This window comes from Triticum urartu, chromosome 3 (assembly GCF_003073215.2).
Source record: "Triticum urartu cultivar G1812 chromosome 3, Tu2.1, whole genome shotgun sequence".
Lineage (NCBI taxonomy): Eukaryota > Viridiplantae > Streptophyta > Magnoliopsida > Poales > Poaceae > Triticum > Triticum urartu.
In genome coordinates this window covers 397,071,439-397,096,267 of record NC_053024.1, presented here as the reverse complement: position 1 = coordinate 397,096,267, position 24,829 = coordinate 397,071,439, and the positions used below count along the sequence as shown (strand labels likewise).

Sequence of the window (24,829 nt, the reverse complement as noted above, 5' to 3'; positions counted from 1 at the left end):
AGTTGTGAGCACAAAGTAATATATACAATGTAATGACGAAGTCTAACTCTCTTCCTATGCATCGGCATGTCATAAAAGAACAATTCATGCACACATAGTAAATGCCAATGCATAGTATAAACAGTTTTTTGCAATTTTATCATGTGGGAAACATAGAGAGGTGGAGATATAGTTCCTCTCTCATAATAATTGCAAGTAGGAGCAGCAAGCACATGCATATTATATCTATCAAAATCATCATGTGTAGTAGTAAAACGTAACCCATCAATGTAATCCTTAATAAGGGCAAACTTCTCCGATATAGTGTAGCCGGAAGAATTCAAAAAGATAATAGGACTATCATGCGTGGGTGCAAATAGAAACAATTTCATGTTTAATATTAGGAACTATAGCAAGTTCATCTCCATAAGCATAATTCATATTGGCATCTTGGCCACAAGCATAGCAAGCATCATTAAAAAGGGATATTTCAAAAGAATCAACGGGATCATAGCATTCATCCTTCGGTAAGCATGAAGGGAATTAAACAATGTATGAGTTGAAGAGTTACTCTCATTAGAAGGTGGACACGGGTGATCAATCCGCTCTTCCTCCTTTTGTTCTTCACTCTCTTCCTCATCTTTTTCATCCAATGAGCTCACAGTTTCATCAATTTCTTCTTCCATAGACTCCTGCAAAATATTAGTCTCTTCTTGGACAGCGGAAGAGACCTCGATATATGGTTTAACATAGGCATTAGAAGCATAATTATCATAGCAATATTTAAGTATGTCAAAATTTCAAATTTGTAAAGAGTAGCATCATACGTTTCAATCAAAGAAGCAATTTCATAAGCACCCTTAAAAGCAACAGATTCTTCAATTTGTTGGACATCATAATAACTATAAACACCCTTAGCATACGAAGATACGATTCCATTATCACTAAACTCACATTGATAGGGAAGGTGTTTCTTAGGGTTTTTAGAACAACAAGTAATATCATATATTTCGCATAAATTCCAAGCATAGCATTGCAAACGATGAATTTGACCCAGTAAAATTTTCCCTTTTTCAGATATTTGGTGTCGCACATAACAAGCATGCTCATCTAAAGATTAGCCCTCAACTAAGCTAGTTGGGGTTTCAGCACGAGCACATAGGGATCGAAGATGATGCAAGTAATAAATTTCAGCAGTGTGATAGATTTTGAGTGGTTCTTCAACCATTGGTTTAGTAGGTACAACTGATTTTTTTTGGTATTTTGTGTTTCCTACCCATAACTGAAGATAGAAAACAACTAAGAACAACAAATAAAAATTACTTAGTGATAAAGCAAACAAACACACACGAGAATATTCACCCCACGCTATTACTCCCCGGCAACGGCGCCAGAAAAAGGTCTTGATAACCCACAAGTATAGGGGATCGCAACAGTTTTCGATAAGTAAGAGTGTCGAACCCAACGAGGAGCTAAAGGCAGAACAAATATTTCCTCAAGTTCTATCGACCACCGATACAACTCTACACATGCTTGACGTTCGCTTTACCTAGAACAAGTATGAAACTAGAAGTACTTTGTAGGTGTTGTTGGATAGGTTTGCAAGATAATAAAGAGCAAGTAAATAAAAAGTAGGGGTTGTTTAGGTAAAGACACAACTAAATTAGTTTTAGTAGAGAGCTTGTTGTCAAGAGAAAGTCATTTGTCCCTAGGCAATCGATAACTAGACCGGTAATCATTATTGCAATTTTATATGAGGGAGAGGCATAAGCTAACATACTTTCTCTACTTGGATCATATGCACTTATGATTGGAAGTCTAGCAAGCATCCGCAACTACTAAAGATCATTAAGGTAAAACCCAACCATAGCATTAAAGCATCAAGTCCTCTTTATCCCATACGCAATAACCCCCCTTACTCGGGTTTGTGTTTCAGTCACTCACGCAACCCACTATAAGCGAATCATAAACATATTGCAACACCCTACAGTGGGAATCCCTCATGCTTGCGCGACATGGAGAGCACCATAGGATAGCACCAATAATAAAACATGCAACTCAAACCAATCATGATCATCAAATGACCCATAGGACAAAACGGATCTACTCAAACATCATAGGATAGCCATACATCATTGAGAAATAATATATAGCGTTGAGCACCATGTTTAAGTAGAGATTACAGCGGGTAAGAGAGAGGTTACACTGCTGCATAGAGGGGGGAAGAATTGGTGATGATGACGGTGAAGTTGTTGGTGAAGATTGCGGTGATGATGATGGCCCCCGGTGACACTCCGGCGCCACCGGAAGCGAGGGGGAGAGAGCCCCCCTCCTTCTTCTTCTTCCTTGACCTCCTCCCTAGATGGGAGAAGGGTTTCCCCTCTGGTTCATGGCCTCCATGGAATAGGAGGGGCGAGAGCCCCTCCGAGATTGGATTTGTCTCTCTGTCTCTCTCTGTTTCTGCGTTCTCAGATTCTTTCCTTTTACCGTTTCTTATATTTCCGTAGATCCGTAACTTTGATTGGGCTAAAAATTTAACACGATCTCTATCCGGATATTAGCTTTCTTGCGGCGAAAGAAGGGTACCAACCGCCTTACGGGGTGGCCACGAGGGTCAGGGGCTCGCCTGCCCCTTGGGGCGCGTCCCCCCTGCCTCGTGGCCCCCTCGGGCATCGTCTCGCGTGAATTTTTCTTCCCAAAAATCATATATATTCCAAAAAAACTCTCCGTCAGTTTTTATCCCATTTGGTATGAATATTCTGCGAAACAAAAAACATGCAACAAACAGGAACTGGCACTGGGCACTGGATCAATATGTTAGTCCCAAAAATAGTATAAAAAGTTGCCAAAAGTATATGAAAGTTGTAGAATATTGGCATGGAACAATCAAAAATTATAGATACGACGGAGACGTATCACCCAACGTTGTCCTGAACACATTTTTGACGGCGCAAAAAAAATGAACGCATGCATATTAAAAAAGAGAAACAACATTAATCAAACATTAAAGCCGGCCACGAAGGCCGGCGAGAGTCCATGCGTCCACATTTGCATTTAAAAAAATAAAAACAGCCTAAACTACGAGGCGGCGCGCTGCCCTAGGCGTCCTCGTCATCGTCCTCGGGGTCCATGAGGTCGATGAGCGTCGGCGCCGGACCGGCCCAGGCGAACGCCGTGTTCCAGAGCGCCGTCATGTCGGGCAGTGCCGGCGCGGGGGGTTGTGAAGCCGCCTGTGCAGCCGCGGCCTGGCGCGCCTCCTCCTCGGCCTCACGCTGCTCCTCCTCGAGGTCGCGCTCGAGCATCTCGAGGTACTCACCGTCGCGAGCTCCTTGGCCACCCTAATCTTGTGCTAGTGCTCGAGGTACGCCCGCTCCTGCGACGGCATCGCTCCCATCCAGACCGGCGGCGCGCGTACACACTCGCGCACTACTCCCGTCCAAGAGTAGCGCTCGATGGGGACGGCTCGGGCTCCGGCTCCGGCTTGATGGGGGACGGCGGGGCCACCGGCGGCACCACGCTGTCGCCCGCCGTGGAGAGGGTAAGGGCCTACGCCCGCCGCGGTGCCACGTTCACGCGCTGCCTCTGCCGGCGAGGCGTCGACGCCGGCGGAGGCGGGAGGAAAGGGGTGGCGGGGGACTTGCCCTTGGCCTTGCTGCCGCTGGCGCCGGAGAAGAGGCCCATCTCGCTGTGGTTGTGGTGGCTAGGGTTTGCCGGCGACGAGGGAGCAAAGGATGACAGATGTGGACGCGCGAGTTTGGATGAGGACGACCCCGCCGCACGGTCGGCTTAAAAAAGGGCGAGCGCCGTCGCTGACGCGTGGGCCCATCGTCATAAATTAAGCTGACCGCGTGGGCAGCGGGTAGTTGGACGGCCACCATGTGGGGACGCGGCGGACACATTTGGGGCGCAAATTTGGGACGCAAATGCGTCGGCGTGGACGCGACGCGGACGTGATTTGGGTTTGGGTCGGCGCGTTGGGCCGCCACTTTTGTCCGCGCCGACCCAAACGGACGCAGGCGGACGAAATGGGTTGGCCCTTTGAAGTTGCTCTTAGGTTTGGCTGTGAGATCTGTTTGGCATTAGGCCCAGACTATCAGCATCCCTTCATCAACTGGATATGAGTAGTAACAGATGTTGACTAGATAATGACTTTAATCTTACTGTTATATGACTTTATAAAATCTTGTGTTAATAATTAATAAAGTGGCTGCATGCATCGTTCAGATGCAAAGGCCAGGGTCCTTCTCCATTTCTAACAAAAAAAACAATGCCGAGACCCGATGGCCGTGCGCTTCGCCATATCTAACGGTGGATCTGTCGACCTGTCCGTGTTTTTTTTTTTTGATGAGGAATCTGTCGACCTGTCCGTGATGGTTATTAAAGTCTCAAGCTCCGCCACGCCTTGTTTCTACACTTTCTTCCTTTTCCGCAAGACAGAGAGCACTTTTATTCGTTTACCTTGAGAACGGTTACAGTCGTAGGCCGATCGCCATCACACACCGGGATACACATGAACACACATTGATACATACATACAACAGCTCAGATGCGTCGGTCGGGGACCAGCGCTCCGAGCGCACCACACGCACACTATGCACGTCCGATGGTTTCAGCTAGAGGATTGTGCATTTGCTGCCACTCTTTGCACCGGATGCCCCTGCCACGCTCTTCTTGGCCGACGGCGCTCTCCTCTCCTCTATCCTCTTCTCCCTTCTCCTGCACAAACAGGGTTTACACATGCATAAGCCTTCGCGGAAATCCAATTTCGCTCCCGTGCGAAAAATGATTTTTGAAATGTTAGAAAAATCTCAACAGTTTTTTTATGCATTCATAGTCACATCAAAATGCTACCTGTAAAGTTTCAGGCAAAAAGGTTAAAGATTTTAGCCTGTGCAAAATAAAAGAAATTGAATACCAAATGTTACGCAAAAATGTCATCTTAAATTTATTTTTTTCACCGACAAAACACTACTCCGTTCCGCATGAAAATTGAAGCATGCTTGTGACACTAACACGAACATCCAGAAAATCAGAATTTTTTGAAAACATTTTACCACTTTTTTTGAGGTACTATTTCATGCGGGAGTGAATGCTCCCGGGAGCCGAAACGCGCCTCCCCCCTTCGTCCCTTTCCTTTTTTTGTTTTCAAAGAATCTGCACAAGAGCTCGTGTACATTCATTGAGGGGGGCTGAAAAAGCCCGGAAGTAAAACGCAAACCGATGAAAACGAATAAAATCAGTACGAATAAATCCCTCTCTTGAGCTTTTTCGCCTCCACGACCTTTCACTTTATACGAACACAACATAAACAGCGAATAAAAGCTGCGTTCAGCATCTTCGAGCCGCCGGCCAAAAAGGGTTTGGATGGCATATATTCTCGAGCAATGGCCACCTCCCGACCGGTTATTCCACCAGGAAACCATGTCCACTGGCCATGTCGGCGTATGATATATCTCTACACGACTGCATCCATCAACCACGACAATGGCGTCACGTTCATCCATCTTTTCATCTTCTAGCTAGCATAGGGACCGTCTCGAGAAGCCGCCACCGCCGCATTTGGCACGTCTACCTGACGTCAAATCGAGCTGCCTGGCGGAGACAACCGACCAGGCATCACATTCGTGCGTGACAACGGCCTACGCTGCAATTCTGCGGCACGCACGACTCCAGGAAGAGTCTCCACGACGTAGCACGGAGAGAGGCTCCACAGGTGATTGTTACGGTACGAATGAGCCTAGGCCGCACCTACATAACGCAGGACGAAAATCCCAAATCCGACTTCACGTGCGTGATATAATATCCAACGAAAACGAGAGTCAGATAGCGAGATGGAACGCACGTGTGGCGCAAAATTAGTGTATATAACTTTCAACAAACCGAACGACAAGCATGAACCAAGAAGCAACCCAACCAAGAAAAAACACCAAATCCAGCAAAGTAGTACAGGAGAAGTCCGTGGCCAAGAGAACAAAAAAAATAGTATCTGGCCCTTCTCCCCTCAGTGACTACACCTAGCCAACAAGTGTCAGTACCAGCAGCGTGCACGTAATAATAGGGTAAAAATTGTTGTTATGAAGCCAGGTGGTTCGTTATTCGGCGAAAATAGAAAAGGGTTATTTCAGAGGGGGGTTGTTCCTCACTTGGCCATCATGACCTTGACGAACTCGTCGTAGTTGATCTGGCCATCGCCGTCCACATCGGCCTCGCGGACCATCTCCTCCACCTCCTCCTCGGACAGCTTCTCCCCGAGGTTGGTCATCACCTGGCGGAGCTCCGCCGCGGAGATGAAACCGTTCTGGTCCTTGTCAAACACGCGGAACGCCTCCTTGAGCTCCTCCTCGGAGTCCGTGTCCTTCATCTTGCGGGCCATCAGGTTCAGGAACTCTGGGAAGTCGATGGTGCCGTTGCCGTCCGCATCCACCTCGTTGATCATGTCCTGCAGCTCCGCCTCGGTAGGGTTCTGGCCGAGGGAGCGCATCACGGTTCCAAGCTCCTTGGTGGTGATGCTGCCTGAGAAATTACACCACCTCATGGTAAGACAGATATAAGAGAAAAATATGTGCAATGTGCTGTCAAGTATAGTAAAACTTAAAAATGTAGCGACCACAAATGTATAGCAGAAGGTGTGAAGATTTGGACTAGACAAGTTGAAGAATCCATCTCATCAGGATAACCATTTTTATTCAGGGAACATAAAACCAACTAACACCAGAAAGTGCACTTTCGATGGTCACAGAACACCCAAGCTGGGTTAAGTGATCAAACATACTCTGGTTATAAAAAAAATCTCCGATTAGACAGAACAGTCAGTTATAAAGCACAGTAACTCATGCAGAAATAAAGAGAACATAAACATTACCTTACATAATAAATAGCATAAAATTATCAATACTCCCTCTGTTCCTAAATATAAGTCTTTTGAGAGATTCCACTGTGGACTACATACGGAGCAAAATGAGTGAATTTACACTCTAAAATATGTCTATGTACATCCGTATGTAGTTTGTAGTGGAATCTCTAAAAAGACTTATATTTAGGAACGAAGGCAGTACTTTGGTTCAATAATATTAATAAAGCATTCAGCGGATTTTGGGTCTACACCTTCCAAACACAAATGGAATATATGGCAGGTGGCAGCAGATAAATTAGGATGCAGGTGTTGATTGTGTTGTCTCTATGCCCTTGCATCTTTCACAGTACAGTATGTCAATCAACAGAATGACAGGACTTATTTATGGTGATGATCAAATTCTATTAAAACCCATGTTAAGTCATCAGTATGAAAACTCATTCAGTTTATTTTCAAGTCAAATAGTTAAAACAGGGCATCGCCCAACATATAATTGAATTCAAGTACACATATATAATGCCCTTGCACTATTAAAAATCCTACATCCTCCACTATAGGCAGCAGAAACACCAGTTCAACATACCCACATATCTAATTAATCACATTTTACATCCAAACTACCTAAAAAATTCTGGTCAAACAATTGACAGTTTGAAACAATATATCCAGGATTGGGGCATTGATTAAACGACACGTTAAGCGCTTCAATTGAATTATTGAATGGTCCAACATTCTTCAAGTGTTCTATTATATTCTAAGCCAATGTGGACCGCTAACTCTGAGCAGACCTAGATTCTCCTCCATGACCACTTTTTTTTTTACAATACTCCTCCATGGCCACTTTATTCTCAAGTCTTTTCCATATGTTTACTATGACACGATAAGATTCCATAGAAAATAACTAACATAACAGCCCACATCACACCCAAGTTGTCAATGCTAAAATGAATGGCCAGGGCTTAGAGCAGATATTCCTTGGTTTCAGACGTACGAGAAGCAGAGACATGTAAGGAATCTGATGCGAATGAAATGGAAGCATGGTAAGCAAGCCAAGTGACAATACCGTCTTCAACCACTAGGCCACTGCCTTGGAATACTGTTCTTTCAGGATTAGTATGGTTCAGTGAAGATAATAAATGATGAAATTACCAGGTCTGGTGCTCTGATTGAACAACCAGGAGGATGTGGTGATGCCCTTCCCCCAAATAACATTGACCCCAAAGCTTATTTATTGTCAAATTCTGCACTTCGGTTCCCAACTACGTGCTCACATATTATGATATGATGACAGACATCCAAACAGCAAATTGGTGCGCATATTTACCCCCATCCTTGTTCCTGAGATCATTTCACAGGCCACCCAAACGCCACGCCGGGTCAAATCACTACAAGCCTACAAGCACACAACGCACACCACAATGCGTAACCCCCCTCCCTGCAGACTAATTGCATGCCTCTAACGAGGATAGGCCCAAACCACGGAACAGATTAATTCGCCACCACGCAGGCGTTTCGGTTACCGTCACGCCAAAACGACCAAATCGCCGCGCAAAAACAAAATCGCCACCGCCCCGGCACGCCATCAGATCTAGGCGCGCATCGCATGACGCAGATCAACCCACGCCTCGCGGGGCAGGATCCGTGATTCCGGGCCGGATCGATCGGGACGGCGTTCGCGCGGGATCACCTAATGCGGATGAGGGAAGGGAAGGGAAGGGGAGGGGAGGGGAGGGCGAAAGGGGCGGAAATCGGTACCATCGCCGTCCTTGTCGAAGAGGCTGAAGGCCTCCTTGAACTCGCCAATCTGCTCCTCGCTCAGCTGGTCCGCCATGGCAAACCGAAACCTCGAAGGGGCGACGAGGACCTGCAAATGTTACGCGAGCTGCGCGTTGATGGGGCGATGATGACGTGGGGGGGTCTCAGTGCGCGACTGGGTGCATCTGTGTCGCGGGGGGCAGGCTTTATAGAGGAAGAGGATCGCGTGGGGATCTAGGGATTTCCTGGTTCCAGTTTCTGGGCATCCGGTTCCCCTTCCCCTTCTCTCTTTTTCTCAGTGTTTTTTTTTCTTTTGTTATTTTAAATTTTAGCGTTTTATTATTTTCTGAGAATATTTTCTTTATGGGCTCGTGTGGATGGTGTGAATGTGAAGCGGGCCTATCACATGTGAGGATTCCGGTGTGCGAGATATCTTCCTCTGTATTTGATCTTTTTCTCTCCATTTCATTGGCTTGCTTGTCTGTTCATCCACTAGACTACAAGCGTACTGGACCACCATCGTATTTGTATTTCTCTGCAGGCATAGAATTTGTGTTGCATTCTTCACACAATTGATTTTCTAGCAGTTCGCGTCGGGCACATAAAACCAACTTCAAAAAGAAAAGGATCGAGGAGCACCACACGTATAAATTCCAATGATCATCCTGTTACAAAATTTCTGTAAATTCTAAGTGAAAAATAGTACTGGAGCTACCTGAGGACCATATGTTATTTTATTTTTGGATGAGGGATTTGATGCATGCATTCTCCCGGCGACACTTGTCGAGCTCGGCGATGTTGGTATTTTTTTGGATGAAGTTGTATATCCTATAACCTGAAAATAAAACTGCATATCCTACCTAAAATATCTCGTCTCATCTCGCTGCAAGTATTGTCGATGAATATCGCCACATGCCGTTTGCAAATCTGTGGCACGTAAGAACCGTGTGGGGGAAAACGAATCCGACTCGATTGATGATGTTGATGGCTAACAATCGAATGGAGAAAAGCAGAGAGGTGTAAGCCAAAGCCAGGCACAGGTCACAGAACAAGCTCGAGAGCACATCAACGTGTCCTGGATACGTGGCCCTGTTTCACTTGCAATTCGCTGCACAAAGAGGTCATTTCTGATTTTGCAATTCGGCAATACAAGGAGGCATGAAACGGCATCTGCAAATTAGTACCCGGCAGCGCATAGCTCAACAATTTGTCAATATAAAGAGGCATCTATGATCTGTCAGTTAACAGCTCGGCAGACATATGCTGCACATACAGAGAAAGAAATTTTTCTGAGAATATTAAGCCAAATAAGGTAGGTCTGTTTCCTTTAACAAAGGAGTACATGACCAGTGACTATATGCAAGAGAAAGAAAACAAACAAATAGTAACAAGAATAACCCCTTGTCAACAAAAAAGAAAAAAAAACAGACGAAAGAACTAGGAGAGCCAACTGGAAGTGTCACCTCAACTATACACAAGCATCTACCTTAAAATCTTCACCGAGGTGAATTCTGAAGGCTCAATGCTACTTTCAGTTTCTCCGGATCATATTGTATTAGTCTTTGAAATATTGCTCACCGTCAGACCATAGGAGCAATGTGGATGTCAGAGATCTTTCCAGACCTTGTAGTCAGTATTTGAACTGTTGGGATTTATTGGTGTATCTTGACATCCCAAGAAGAAGGTCGGTCGCACATCCATATTGATCAATGCGTGTGCGGTTGATCTTGCGCTTGCGACAATGGCTACCTCGTCAGCAGCAATTATGGCTTCTCCGTATCCTTTATCTTTTACATCAGGATTTTCTAACTGTTTATCACGGAAAAACAACCAATCAACAATAGAGGATGTGATTATCAGGGGCTGAGTGAGTGAATGAAGAAGAGAATATCATTACCCTGAATTTTGTTTTTGCGCCCCAGATGACGAATGTTTCATTGCATGTATGGTGACGATGGTTGCCACGCAAACCACCTGGCTGGATCAGTCCCACGTGTAGTGAAAGACAGACCAACGCCCCATCTGCCACAAATTGAACATTATAATTAATGTCCAGTCAGATACTGAAAAACAGCCTGTGCTCTATTCACATCAGTCCTGCCTAAGCTGTAGAGCAAAATTCCAGGCAATCACATCCAAGTAAATATATCATTCCACAAATCCATACAAAAGAGCGTGGAATCGATGTTTCTGTATTTATGACTTCTTGTCATGTAAATATTGTTCCGGAGTAAACCCCAAGAGAAAAAAAAACTTGGAGTTCTGCAGCTACAAAGTGACACGGTCCCATAAGTTGTAGGCTAGTAATCCATGCCTAATTTTCTCCTCGTATGCAGAAGATCAGTAGAGACTTTCAATATCTACACAAATCTTTAGAACACAATCAATAGAGAGTAGAGACACTGATGGACACAACATATGAATAATAGTACTTTATTTTGAGCATGATGACACAAATTTAGAATCAAGTTGAACAAAGCAAAGTTACAACGAAACACAGAGATGAACAGCCTCAAGTTCAACATACTGGCAAACTAGACCATAGAGCAAATTCATTCTGGCTACCAGCCATACACTCGACAAAGAGTCTCAAGTTCAACACAGTAGTAACTACTCCCTCCATTCCTAAATACAAGTCTTTGTAGAGATTTCACTATGGACTACATACGGAGCAAAATGAGTGAATCCACACTCTAAAGTGCATCTACATACATCCGTATGTGGTTCATAGTGGAATCTCTCCAAAGACTTATATTTAGGAACGGAGGGAGTAGTAAGTAGTGGGAAAACAGCAGTGATGCATGGAAAGTCCTCTTTTTTCCCAGTAAGATGGGCATCTATTGATAGAACCGACAAAGGTAAAATGAAGTACAAAAGAAGGGAGATATTTGTGTAGCAGAATATTCTCCAACTTGGTTAGCTAAAAATCAATCGGTTGCTACCCCCATATTGCAAATGTTCTCTTTTGCTACCTTTTCTACTTTCGGCCGTAGGGATACAGATCAGTATGATAAATAGGGACATTTGAGGAAAATAAATAAATAGATAGATGGAACTGACAATTCTGAACACAAGTCTTGATCATTGGTTGCTTGTGAAAGAAAGCTACCCATCTACTCCCTCCGTTCCAAAATAGATGACCCAACTTTGTACTAATTTTGTACTAAAGTTAGTATAAAGTTGAGTCATCTATTTTGGAACAGAGGGAGTATCTGTCTAATATATGTAGATGGAAAGCAAGTGGAACGATCCAATCACCAAAACATCTCAGTGATCACAGTTTGTTGGGCCATATGCCAAGGGGTGAACACAGAGGCACCTTGTATCAAACTCACACAAACAATGCTGCCAACGGACGTGGTACATGCCCAGTTTAACCTAGGTGCCTAATTGACATAGCAAACCCACTTAACATTCTCCAAATAAGACTGCCACTGAGGTAACAAGATTATTTTGAAAGGTGGAAACCAAGTGCCGCTCCAAAAAGTGTTAGCCACGCGTGACAGCATGTTCGTGCCGCACTTCCACCAGTGTCATGTTCAGAACATCACTTTGTTCTTTTCTCACTATAAACTTCAAAGTGAGCAAGAGTTGGAGTATCTACTACAAATATGAACTAGGCAGGCCTGGTTTCTGCAATTGATGACAGTGTTATTTATTCTACATCATCCCTGCCACATTCCAACTCTTTTATTAAAACAACTTATTGCAGCGAGCTAACAACAGACGAAAGCGGCATATGCCCAGCTCAGCCAAGGTGCCTATACTGGTTGATATAGCACACCCAGCTTAACAATCTCCAAGTAAGACTGGCACTAAGGTAGCAAGATTAATTTGAAAGGTGCAAACCAAGTGCCACTCTGAAAGGTGTTACTCCCTCCGTTCCGAATTACTCGTCACAGGTATGGATGTATCTAGATGTATTTTAGTTCTAGATACATCCATTTCTGCGACGAGTAATTTGGAATGGAGGGAGTACATCCTAAAAGGATAGCATGTTTGTGCTGCACTTCCACCAGTGACACAGTTCAGAACATCACTCTGTTCTTCTTTTCACTATAAACTTCAAACTGAGCAAGAGCTGGAGTATCTACTACAAGTATGAACTAGACAGACCTTACTTCTGCAATTGATGACACAGTGTAATATATTTTACATCATCCCTGCCACATTCCAACTATTCTATTGAAACAATTTTTGCAGCGAGCTAACAACAAGGGAGCATAACTGGAAACGTAGAATTCGCGAGGCAAGAGGGGAGCTCACTTGGGAGGCCGGCCTCGCGGGCTGCGGCGACAGGGTCGAGTAGCCATCCGCGCTCGTCGGCGGCGATGGGGGTGGGATGGAGGGCGGCGGGGTAGCGGACGAGGTTGGCCTGAGGGTCGTGGACGACGGTGGGGCGCTGAAGGGAGGCGGAGGGGGTGGGTTGGTGGAAGTGGAGGGAGATCCAGGTGAGGAGGACGAAGAGGGAGAGCAGGAAGGGGAAGGACGCCGGCCGCTTCAGGAAGTGGAGGAGCGACGAGGGCAGCGAGGAGGACGAGGGCGCGGCGGCGGCGGGGAATGGCGGGGTCTGGGTGTTGATTTGCAGCGCGATGGCCCTCCTCGGGTTCGCCATCGACGGGCGGCGCGCAGGCCGGTGGTAAGCTGGTGGCGCCCCGACTGCCCGCCTACCGGCGGCGAGGGATCGGCGGCGGAGACTTTACCTTTTCTGTCGAGACGGGGCCGGCGAACTGTCACTGCCTCACGTGGGTTGCCATGTCATTTCGAAGGCGGATAGATAGCTGAAGATATTTCCTCCCATTCGGCCCGGATCCGGAAGATCTGAGCCATCGAACGCAGAACGGACGGCTCTCGATGGGTCCCCTTCCTATCGTTCTACGCTTATCCTCTTCCTCCTTCCTCCCCCTTCCTCCAGCCCCCAAACCGCAAAACCCAGCGGCCACCACCATGGCACCGGCCGCCATGGCGTTCCAGGCGCTCACCTTCTCGCCCCTCCACCTCCCCGCCACGCGGCGCCGGGCCCGCGTGCTCGCCGTGGCGGCCGACCAGACCCCTCCGCCCCCGCAGGCCTCCCCCTCGGAGCCGGCGAACAGCCCGAGCCGGCTCCTCCGGGAGCTCGCGCAGCGGAAGAAGGCCGTCTCGCCCAAGAAGAAGCACCCGCCGCGGCGGTTCATCCTCAAGCCGCCGCTCGACGACGAGCGCCTCACCCAGCGGTTCCTCAACAGCCCGCAGCTGTCGCTCAAGTCGCTGCCGCTGCTCTCCTCCTGCCTCCCCTCCTCGCCGCTCTCCGCCGCCGACCGCACCTGGATGGACGAGTACCTCCTCGAGGCCAAGCAGGCGCTCGGCTACCCGCTCGCCCCCTCCGAGACGCTCGGCGAGGGCGACGACTGCCCCGCGCGCCACTTCGACGTCCTCCTCTACCTCGCCTTCCAGCACCTGGACCCCTCCTCCGAGCGCACGCGCACGCGCCACGTGCGGAACGGCCACTCCAGGCTGTGGTTCCTGGGCCAGTTCGTGCTGGAGCTCGCCTTCTGCGAGTTCTTCCTGCAGAGGTACCCCAGGGAGTCCCCTGGCCCGATGCGGGAGCGGGTCTTCGCGCTCATCGGGAAGAAGATGCTGCCCAAATGGATCAAGGCGGCCAGCCTGCATAATTTGGTGTTTCCTTACGACGATTTGGATAAGATGATACGGAAGGACAGGGAACCGCCCACGAAGTAAGTCTTCAATTACTGACTGGGAATGTGCGATTTGAATTGTAGTAGAGGTATAATTCTGGTCTGGGATCATGCATTAGGACAATGCGAGCAATCAGTCAACATTCTGTTCATCAGTGTAAGAGTGAAATCGTCCATGGCACATTTGCTATTAGCATAGTATACATCTAGTTAGCACCTTATAAATTCGATAAGGAAGATAACTGCCTATGAGTTTAACACCTAAATATCAACTTGTGGGTTACTAGATATCAATGTTGTTCGCATGAGCTTGATCTGCATTCCATACTTGCTCTGCTGTGGTAGTTATTTTTTTGGGAAATGTATGGGTGATTTGGTGGAGCGGTGCTAGGAGAAATTTGGTAGGGGTACATTTAACTAGTTGTTATCTTCTTGACATATTCAACATATTCAGTAAACTTGCATGTCTTGGCATAACATTAATGGTGAAAGCGAGTATTGTTAGCTTATTTTTTGGCCACTCTTTAGTTCAATGTTATATGTATGTTCTGTGGCTTTCTCAGTGAAGTTGTCTCCGTTGTTAGATGTTCTACAGCCTTGTTAACAGTCAAGTTCCCCCTACATAATCCTGTTAGATGTTGTACACTTGTACTGAATTGCATTCTTCAATCTCCTTTATTGTGTACTGCTGTGTCTCCCTTTTATGTTCTAGCTAACTTGCCGTGGAAATTTTCTTTGCATAAGAATATGGAGCACATAACCTAACTTCATAAATTCATGATAATACTAACACATTTGAAGAGTTTTCTCTTGATTGTTTGGTTTGTCAGAGCTATTTGTACTGTTAACTGGCAATCTGGAGTACATATATGGGGTAGTCTTCATTAAACTTTATGTTTGTACTTCAGGGCTGTGTTCTGGGCATTATTTGGAGCTATATATCTGTGCTTTGGAATGCCTGAAGTCTATCGTGTTCTCTTTGAGGCGTTCGGGATGGACCCTGAAGAAGAGAGCTGTCAGCCAAAACTGCGGCGTCAACTAGAAGACGTTGATTATGTTTCAGTGGAGTTTGAGAAGAGACAACTCGCATGGCAAGATGTTGCTGCCTACCGGGTATTGACCGTTCCTGCCGTTTGTCCCAAATCTTCACCGTCACTTCTTTCTATCTAGTTAACTGTTGCATGTACTGCAGCCACCAGCGGATGCCCTTTTTGCTCATCCTAGGCTTTTCCGAGCATGTGTGCCACCAGGCATGCATCGTTTCAGAGGAAACATTTGGGATTTTGATAATAGACCCAAAATCATGAACATCCTAGGATACCCCTTGCCAGCGAATGATAAAATTCCAGAAATTACAGAAGCAAGGAATATAGAACTTGGACTTGGCCTCCAGGTATTTTGACACCGCTAGTCTTTTCTCTCCTTATGGTCTTCCTTTCTAATGTTTACTTATTTCTCTGCATGCAAACATGTTTTGTGGTGCATTACTTGCTTGTCTTATCAAATCTGCTTCCTAGTTGTCCAACAACTCAAACTGTTGATATATTTCATTATTGTCTGCACATAAATCAACATGATCTGTATTGGTTTTTTACTGCAGCTGTGCTTCATGCATCCCTCAAAATACAAGTTTGAGCATCCAAGATTTTGTTTTGAGCGTCTGGAATATGTTGGTCAGAAGATCCAGGTTTGTTGCCCATCTTGTGACGTTTTCAGCATCTGACCGCTCTCCATTTGGTCAATAGTCATACTGAAGGTCTGAACTCCCTCATGATCAGGATCTAGTATTGGCAGAGAGGCTGCTCATGAAGCATCTCGACGCACCTGGCAGGTGGTTGTCAGAGAAGCATAGGAGGTTGTTGATGAACAAGTATTGCGGGCGGTACCTGCGGGACAAGCACCTTCACCACTACATTATATACGGGGAGACTGTACAGGACAGATTCGAACACAACCGCCGGCTGAGAAATCCTTCCACGACTGCTGTCCAGCAAGCGATACACGGGCTCTCGTACTGCGTCTACGGCAAGCCTGATGTGCGGCGCTTGATGTTCGAGGTGTTTGACTTCGAACAGGTCCAGCCGAAAGCTGTATGAGGAGGATATGCTCCGTGTTGGTTTGTGCTGAACTGATGACCGGCGAGATTGCCAGCGCTTGAAGGAAAAAATGCAGGGTCGTCAAAATCCTAGCGCGGATCAGATCGCGCTCTTCCGAAGCCTGAGCCCAAAGCCGGCCCGCAGATTAAAGCAAGCACTGCCCGTCCAGCCTCTTCTGGACCCCCACAGCTCTTGTAACCTCTTGTCTTGCGTACTAGAGATAGGCAGCTGTATTAGAGATGATTAAAATTGAACGCCGTAGTTTTTTCGAAGTTACAGTTTTGAGAGTTGACTGTAAATTCCAGTTTGAGCAGAAACACAAACAGCTGCAGCTGCAGCAGCAGCGGGAAGATAGAGTTATCCGTGAGAAACATGCTTTGTAATGTTGTAGCCGAAAATGTGAATGCAACGTGTACTGCTAACGTGCAATGCCATTTGTCATATGGGTGCATAAGTTTGTTTTTTTTAACACGGTACAGTCGAAGTTGCTCGCTGGGTGCATAAGTTTATCTTGTGGAACTTGTTTGCTGCTAGCTATCCTTACTCAAGCTCTGATTTTATTCGTGTCCACTCAACCATGGACATCATATAAGAGGCAATGTGCCAGGAGGGCCGTTTTGGTTTCAGGGTGCATATGCTCTCTAATGAATAGTAAATTCAAAATAAATAGTAAATAAAATTTAATAATTCTATTTTTAAATGTTCTTGTTAGTGTAAGAAGCGTGCTTGACAATTTTCATGTGAAACGGGGTGATAGTGCTTCGTCGGTGAAAAAAACATAAGTAAGTGTAAATTTGGAGGTAACATTTGTCATCCGACTTTTTTTTGGCACAGATCAAATACTTAAGCTTTCCTCCCAAAAATTTGCAGGTAGCATTTTGGTGTGACGAAAAACACATCTATTTTTTTTACATTTGCAAAAAACATTTTTGGTGGGCAGGATATGCTCCCAAGAGCCGAATTGGATTTCCATAATGTGGCAGTCTCTACAGTTTGACACCTGATCGGTTCTTCCGGGCGAGATGAAAAATTGCTTCTTCTTTTTTTTAGAAAAAGATGAAAAAAAAAATAGTCTAAACACACTCTTTTTTTTAAATGCTGATGCCATGCTTTGCAAATGCGATTGTTCACACCAGCAATTGTTCAGCCAGTTTCAAAAAAAAACAATTGTTCATCCTCCCCGCAAAAAAGAAAAAACGTATCACTACAGCCCAATACGAACGGGCCGCCTTGCACCGGACTCGCGGACCAGGCTTCGCCCCTTCATCTTGCATCGCGCACGCCCGACTGCCCGAGGAAAACCCAAACCCTGAACCCTAGCTAGCTCGGCCGCCTCCTTCTCTTCCGGCCTCCCCTCTCCTCGCCGCGTAGCCCCTCCCAAATCCGATCCTCCGCCGATTCGCTCGTTCTTCCGGGAGAGGCGCAGCGAGGACGAAGATGTCGTCCCTGCGGAACTCGATTCCGCGGCGGGCTCACAAGGAGCGCGCCCAGCCGTAAGTCCCTCCTCCCCTTGCGCGACGCTTCCCGCTTCCCCTCGAGCCTCACGGGCTCGCCTCCCACGGCGCGGCCGCCGCCGCCATCGGAGCCCTGCGGCTCTTCTGGGGGCGTCTCCGTGTTGGACCTTCCTCTCGCGTCTGCGCCGATTTGCGGACTGATTCTGGAATTCGCATTGGTGTTGCAGGGAGTCGCGGAAGAAGTACGGGCTTCTGGAGAAGCACAAGGACCATATCCTCCGCGCCAGGGCCTACCAGCGCAAGGAGGATTTCATCAGGGTATTGCTTCTGTTCCTTCCCGAGTTGGGACTCTTGTGTGTCATTCCTTCTCTTCACCTATGTCATGCGATGTGCCCCCTTCAACTGTCTCTAGTTCTTTGTTTTGCCAACACTGGCCGAAAATCGAATTGAGCTCAACCCAAGCACACCCTTATTAGGACCTAGGAGAGCTCAGGGGGGCATTTTCTTTTGTTTATTTGGTACATTCCTGGGATGTTTATCATAGCTATCTTATAGCTAACCTATGGTCCTTGTTGTTATCTGGTAAATACAGAATCTGAAGGAGAAGGCATCGTTCAAGAACCCAGATGAGTTCTATTTCAAGATGATCAACAGTAAAACCGTGGATGGAATCCATAGGCCCAAGTACGTTATAGAGTAGTTTACTCTGGCAGTTCGAACCTTGGTATATTCTACGTGTTGATTTGGATTGTCATGTACCTTTTATTAGGCCTGAAGCAAATAATAAGTACACCGAAGAGGAACGTATGCTCTTGAAGCATAAAGACATGGGATACATCTTTCAGGCCATTCAAAGTGAAAGAAAGGTTTGTGGTGACTTTGAAATATTCAAAACAAATGCGTACTTTGTTTTTTGTGGCTAAATCCTATATTTCTGATCCAATTTTAATGTCACACCTTTGACTGTAGAAAGTTGAACGATTGAGCTCAACCCTTCACGCAGTGGATGACAAGCGTTCAAACAAGCACATTTACTTTGCGGAAGACAGGTATAAATGTCGCATTCTTGCTTCTTACCATTTTTCAGTTTTGAATTTAATTTTTTAAGATTCATTTATGAATCGCTGGCTAGCCACCTAAGATTTTTTAAATATTGAGATGATTAGCTGTTTCATTTCAGAGAAGAAGCCAAAGAAATACGATCTAGGATAGGTGAAAGCAGCAGCGCACCTCAATTTGGTAACATCCCTTCTCGTATAAAGAGGTAGTGTGCTGTTCTTTTGGGAATATGATTTTGTGTTATATATGTGGCTACTGTGATTAATGTTATACTTGGAAAGGATAGCTTTCATTTATCGGTTTATTAGTGAATGAATATTACACCTGTTCCTTTGGTCTTTACTCTCGTCAAAATACCTGCTCTTTATTATTGAGACCTGAGAGTTTGGGTGTTTTGGTGATTTAGTTCATGCTATTCATGGTTGATGTGGGTGTGAATGTTAATGCATTCAGCAAATTACTCAGTGGTAATGGCTTGGATGTGGGATGGGATTTTTTTTCTCTAGCTCAAAGCATGATATTGATTCTTGTGCACATTAGTGCATCAGGTGCTGCCTGATAAACTTATATCCCGTCAAATTCTTTATAGGAAAACAGCTTCCTCCTACAAGGAGTTAGAAAGCAGGAAAGAAAGGGTTAAGAATCTTGAGAAATTGTATGCGGACATGGCCTTGCAAAAAGAACTGAAGGTGTGTTTTCTCTGATGAATTAGAATATTTATTTTGCTTTGGTGAAGTCGGTATAATCCCTTCAGTGACTGAACCATAAAATGTTATGTTATTTTGTGAAAATAATGGCCTTGCAAAAAGAACTGAAGGTGTGTTTTCTCTGATGAATTAGAATATTTATTTTGCTTTGGTGAAGTCGGTATAATACCTTCAGTGACTGAACCATAAAATGTTATGTTATTTGTGAAAATAATGTAAAAAATACAACTCAGTTGAACCAGTTCAGATTTTGTCATCAACCGATGTCTCAAGTAGCCTAAAGTCAAAATCTTCAAAAGAACTGGCTTATGAAATTTTGATGGTCACGTCGATAGTACAGTAGTACTGTTTTTGTTGTCAAGTTTGAAGTTACTGAAGTTGTTGTTTAATACTGGGGCAGAAACCTGGACGCAAAAGGAAGCTCCGTGAAGAAGAGATTTTAAATTCAACATCACAGCCTGTTTACAAGTGGCGTGCGCAAAGGAAGCGGTGAGACGCTTTTAGTTTTTATTACCTTGTTTAAAATAATGTTTTGTTTTCTTGCTGACCTGTCAATTTACTCACCGTCGTTCGCTAAACTTCAGATGATAGGAATGGCGAAAGCTGGACAATTGGGAACAGACAAGCTGGTGCTTGAAGAGTTTCACTTCCCTGTGACATTGCCCTTGCCCTTCCACAACCCCATCCATTGCTTTCAGATACCTTTATAACCTTTGCCTGGTGATATTTGTGGATCCTATGCCGGAGACCATGTACTGCTATTAGTCTATTACCATATGTTAATTTCTCGAAATGTTAAGTGATCAGAGTCACCATGTAGGAACAATTTTGATGGATATAGTTGAAATCATGCCTGTGTTATCAAGATATTTGTGATAGAATTTCAGTCCCGGCAGCTGTTTAAGTTGCATCCCACGATTCGAAAACAGAGGCAAATTGTCAGAGTTGCCTCGTATTTTTGCTGCAAGAAAATGGACAACACCATTGTGTTTTCCATTCAAATCCTGGCCATCCAATTTTCATCAAATGGTCAACAGGCGATGTAATGCATATACTTTTGCTCAGACACAAGTTGGTAATGCAGAGGATCCTCTTGCCACAAGATGTATGCGAGGATCCACATTTCTATACACCAACCCACAATCGATATATTTTGTTTATTCAACTAAGCTGGAGAGTCGCACCTTTACAAGCAGCATCTTGTTCTTCCCCAAAATAAAAGGAAATAAACAAGGAAATCATTGTGAGCAATGTGATTCACATGATAGACTCCAGCTGTCCTGGGTTCATCCAGCTGCAATTCATCGATCGGTGATTGTTTGAGAATCAAGTGCTGTTATACCTTGAAACGACGTGTTCTGCAATTGCCAAGCTTGATGTCAAACCAGGGGATTCTATACCAAACAAGTTAACCAGCCCAGGAATACCGTGGACTTCCTCCCCCTGCAGTAGTCAGGAGTGTTCAGCTTCACGGGTTTGTTGATACTTGACAGTGAAAAGTAAACTTTCAAGCTGATATATGAGAACTATGTTAAATCAGATAATAACCTGAATAACAAAATCTGAAGGGCGCTGTCCCGGGCCAGAAAGCTTTGGTCGGATCCCAGAATAACCAGGCTCCAAAGAACCATCCTTGAGATTTGGAAAATACTTCCTTATCACAGAGTAAAATCCAGAACATCTGGTGGGGTTCACTGAGTAATCAAACCTGATGTACACAGATGCTAAAAGTCACACACCATCTTAGCTTTTTCAAGAAGAGGAAACTATTTTCATATTAACCAGTTAATATTAGGCAGCAACTGTGGTAACTTTATTTTTAAATATTGGACACCACTAGAACGTTTGTAACTCCATCAATTTCAGCGATGTGTATAACAAGTAAAAAAGATCATATATAATTAAACTGAACAAGCAAGTATTTGCAATGGCTTACCTATTCAGGAAACATGACATGTCATCCATTTTACCATCTAACCATTCAACATCTGGTCCAAATTTGACAAGGCCATTTAAGTCTAGTGTGACATGGACCCCTATGCCACCATCCTCTGGTAGAGGGTATATTAAGTGGCTGAAAGGACTCTTGGTTTGTGAGAGAGTGAAGTAACATCCACGGGCATAGTAAGCCGGGGGCACAAATGCTTGGTCAAGGCCATCAAGTCTTTTGGCAAGTGGAATTGCACTTAAACCTGCTGCATTTATCAGAAGTTTTGGAAGCAAAACAATCTGTGGGGGTACAGGAGAGCCTATAGACTGATTCTCCAGCTCTTTGCTTTCAGAAATATGAAGCTCGATCCCTTCATCTCCAACATGCCCACTGATGACTGCTGTGTTATATGATATGGTTGCGCCTAGGTTTTCAGCATCAGCCTGCATCACAAGAAAAGGAAATCACATGACAGTATGAGAAGATTTAGAGTTTTGCATGATGCAACACGATGAAGTGGACTAACATAAAATGAACATAATATAGCTGTGTACAGGAAAGACGCATGGGGAATATTTTTGGATTATCAGGCCTCAACCTTCCAAACATTGCTGCGAGCTCATTTGAGAAGGAAAACGAAAGAAAGGAACATCAACATATCTTAACTAGTTAAAATTGCTTCGATAGTGCAGAGGCCTTCTACGTAGCGCTATTTCAGTTATCTATACAGTTTTTTCACTCTTGGAGAGTGTGAAAAGGGACCTTTCAAATAATTGAATCATTTAGAGGATTATAGCAGGCAAAATAAACAATGCAAAGACAAAAATGGTAAGAATCAAGAACAGATTAGCCAAGTACCAAAAGGGAGAGCATGAATGAATGCGAGTCAACAATCCCAGTACTAGGTGATAGTAAAGCTTTCAAACAACGCAGTTCAGGTTCCATCTCCACGGCCTGAGAACCTTCCATCATCTGAAGATCATTCACCCCATTGTCTTTAGCGCTCTTGAGGAGCATGTCCAGCTTTGCAGTCTCTGCAACACCAGTAGCAATGATAAGTTTGCCGAGCCGTTTATGGGGGATTGCTCGTTCTGTGCAGTACTTGTAGAGCATTTCCCTTCCTCTTACACAAAGATTAGCCTACAAAAACATTCCGTAGGAGAAAAATCTGTAATTAATTTCAGCATGGCAAGAAAGCACTTTGGTAATTCATCAAATAGAATAGGACAGAAGAAGGGATCATTATACTATTAAGAATGCCATAGATGGACAGAAGGGGAAAATGAAGTAATGAACTGTGATTCTACAAGTGCACTCAGCATTGGAGACAGTATATATATACCTCAAAAGTATCAACGGGAATATTGCTACTGCAATGTGCAAAACTGAAAATAACACAAAGCAGGGAAGAAGATTACTATTTGCCCGATGAATTATATGTGTTTTATTTTCAGCAATAGTATTTGTATACCAATCTCAAACTCTAAGGACACAGACACCTAAGAGACTGAGATGCTAAAATACTAATGTCAACTGTCCAATACTCCAATGTGGTCACTGGTGAGAACTGACTGAACTGAACTGAAATATCACAGAAAGCTAGTAGAATCCTTGTGCACGAACTCGTAGATTATACGGCTTGGCCGGGAAGGGGCAGCGCACCTTGAGGCTGCGGGGAGGGTAGTAGATGCCGGCGTGGATGACCTCGCTGTTGCGGGAGCTGGTGCCGGTGCCGAAGCTGGAGGCCGCCTCGACCACCACCACCTCGCGCCCGGCCATGGCAAGCGCGCGCGCCACCGCGAGGCCGACCGCGCCGGCGCCCACCACGACCGCGTCCGCCGCCTCCCGGGGGGTTCCGGCGGCGAACTGGGCGAGACCTCGCCGGCGGCAGGCCCACGACAAGCGCCGCAGCGGAAGCATCACGGCCGGCCCGGCTGCGGGGAGCGAGTTGGGGTCCGACCCTGGCCCGGTGGCACCGGTCGATCACTCTCAGCGAGGCCGCTCCAATCGCCCAAAGCCTAGCCCGATCGTGTCTGCCTGTTTCATCTCATATCGAAATGGTGTCTAAAAAAAAAAACTCATATCGAAATAATTGCCCCAGCAACTTTTTCTGAAGGAAATCACTGTCACTGGTACTTCTTTCCCTGTAAAGATAGTAGTTTCACTCGTACATTGAAGATGCTTTTGAGACAAACTTACACATGATTTTTAACTGTCCAACTTGAATATTTTTCAAGATACTATCAGCAGAGGTCAACTCCAAAAGGATAGGGAGTATAAAATGCCAGCGACAGCCATCCGTTTACTTCAATTGTTTTGGTTGGCATGTTTTTTTGAAACAAGGCAAGAGATTTGCCATTTTCATTGATTAAGAAGAAGAGAATTGCTCGGTTAATTGACGGAAAGCCGGGCTAAAACCGATACAACTCAACCCACATGACATGGGCACTACCGGCCAACCTGGCCACCGACATGGGATCATAGAGCTACAAACAGCTGCACCAGAAAACCATGATGGCACATGCCAACAGAAGGCCACACGCGTGAACAACCGACAGCTCCGACTTTGACGATGATCATCACAAGGGAAATATGCAGGACTTGCGCCGTCCGTGCCCTCCGGAACCGACCACCGAGCGCCTGTCATCGTCACCGCCTGGACACACTCCACCGCAGCTCCGACTTCAAAGCAACCAAGCAACCAGCGGAAGAGCACCTCGGACACGCCGGGAAGATCCGACTACCGAAGCCCGAGCTGCGACCAAAGCTCCTCTCGAAGCCATCATCGTTGCCAAACAGAAATCCACGCCCCCGAAATGGCCGCCTCAGCAAACTACGCGGCGAAGATGCCGCAAACCACGCGGCGAAGATGCCGCAACCCACACGGCGAAGATGCCGCCATCCACTGGTCTTCAGGTTGTGGCCGGCTCCGAGACGATGCCCCCAAGGAGGAAGAAGACGTGAAGGCGCCTTCATCGCCCGATCCTGAAGATCTTGTTAGGGAACATTGCAGAAAACAAAAAATTTCCTACGGTTTCACCAAGATCCATCTAGGAGTTCATCTAGCAACAAGTGATTAGATGCATCTACGTACCTTGTAGATCGCGAGCGGAAGCGTTCAAAGAACGGGATGAGGGAGTCGTACTCGACGTGATTCGAATCACCGAAGATCCTAGCACCGAACGGACGGCACCTCCGCGTTCAACACACGTACGGAACAGCCACGTCTCCTCCTTCTTGATCCAGCAAGGGGGGAGGAGAGGTTGAGGGAGATGGATCCAGCAGCAGCACGACGGCGTGGTGATGATGGAACTGCAGTAC

At 45.7% G+C, this 24,829-nt stretch overlaps 5 protein-coding genes across 6 annotated transcripts; 2 read left to right on the top strand and 3 right to left on the bottom strand.

Moving 5' to 3' along the window:
- Positions 1-4,401: 4,401 nt before the first annotated feature.
- On the bottom strand, positions 4,402-8,861 carry LOC125544095 (calmodulin-3). Its single transcript, XM_048707660.1, has 3 exons — positions 8,588-8,861; positions 6,123-6,492; positions 4,402-4,695 (listed from the first exon to the last, which is right to left on the bottom strand). The coding sequence occupies exons 1-3, from the start codon at positions 8,661-8,663 to the stop codon at positions 4,593-4,595; spliced, it is 549 nt and encodes a 182-aa protein (XP_048563617.1). The 5' UTR covers positions 8,664-8,861; the 3' UTR covers positions 4,402-4,592.
- A 932-nt stretch (positions 8,862-9,793) lies between these two features.
- LOC125544094 lies at positions 9,794-13,344 on the bottom strand. Its single transcript, XM_048707659.1, has 3 exons — positions 12,854-13,344; positions 10,485-10,609; positions 9,794-10,396 (listed from the first exon to the last, which is right to left on the bottom strand). The coding sequence occupies exons 1-3, from the start codon at positions 13,200-13,202 to the stop codon at positions 10,193-10,195; spliced, it is 678 nt and encodes a 225-aa protein (XP_048563616.1). The 5' UTR covers positions 13,203-13,344; the 3' UTR covers positions 9,794-10,192.
- Positions 13,345-13,441: 97 nt separating this feature from the next.
- On the top strand, positions 13,442-16,787 carry LOC125544091 (ribonuclease III domain-containing protein RNC1, chloroplastic). Its single transcript, XM_048707655.1, has 5 exons — positions 13,442-14,301; positions 15,171-15,375; positions 15,455-15,655; positions 15,863-15,949; positions 16,041-16,787. The coding sequence occupies exons 1-5, from the start codon at positions 13,442-13,444 to the stop codon at positions 16,356-16,358; spliced, it is 1,671 nt and encodes a 556-aa protein (XP_048563612.1). The 3' UTR covers positions 16,359-16,787.
- Positions 16,788-17,640: 853 nt separating this feature from the next.
- Positions 17,641-20,447, top strand: LOC125544093 (probable U3 small nucleolar RNA-associated protein 11). Of its 2 annotated transcripts, XM_048707657.1 has the most exons (9): positions 17,641-17,851; positions 18,040-18,130; positions 18,405-18,496; positions 18,582-18,678; positions 18,782-18,861; positions 18,993-19,076; positions 19,461-19,560; positions 19,979-20,067; positions 20,163-20,447. In XM_048707657.1, the coding sequence occupies exons 1-9, from the start codon at positions 17,796-17,798 to the stop codon at positions 20,164-20,166; spliced, it is 693 nt and encodes a 230-aa protein (XP_048563614.1). In that variant the 5' UTR covers positions 17,641-17,795; the 3' UTR covers positions 20,167-20,447. The 2 variants fall into 2 exon arrangements, with proteins under 2 accessions (XP_048563614.1, XP_048563615.1); XM_048707658.1 differs by lacking the exon at positions 20,163-20,447 and having other exon boundaries at positions 19,979-20,071.
- A 271-nt stretch (positions 20,448-20,718) lies between these two features.
- On the bottom strand, positions 20,719-23,566 carry LOC125544092 (L-2-hydroxyglutarate dehydrogenase, mitochondrial). Its single transcript, XM_048707656.1, has 5 exons — positions 23,171-23,566; positions 22,367-22,648; positions 21,515-21,951; positions 21,127-21,286; positions 20,719-21,021 (listed from the first exon to the last, which is right to left on the bottom strand). Exons 1-5 carry the CDS (start codon positions 23,426-23,428, stop codon positions 20,905-20,907), a joined length of 1,254 nt encoding a protein of 417 aa, XP_048563613.1. The 5' UTR covers positions 23,429-23,566; the 3' UTR covers positions 20,719-20,904.
- Positions 23,567-24,829: the final 1,263 nt, after the last annotated feature.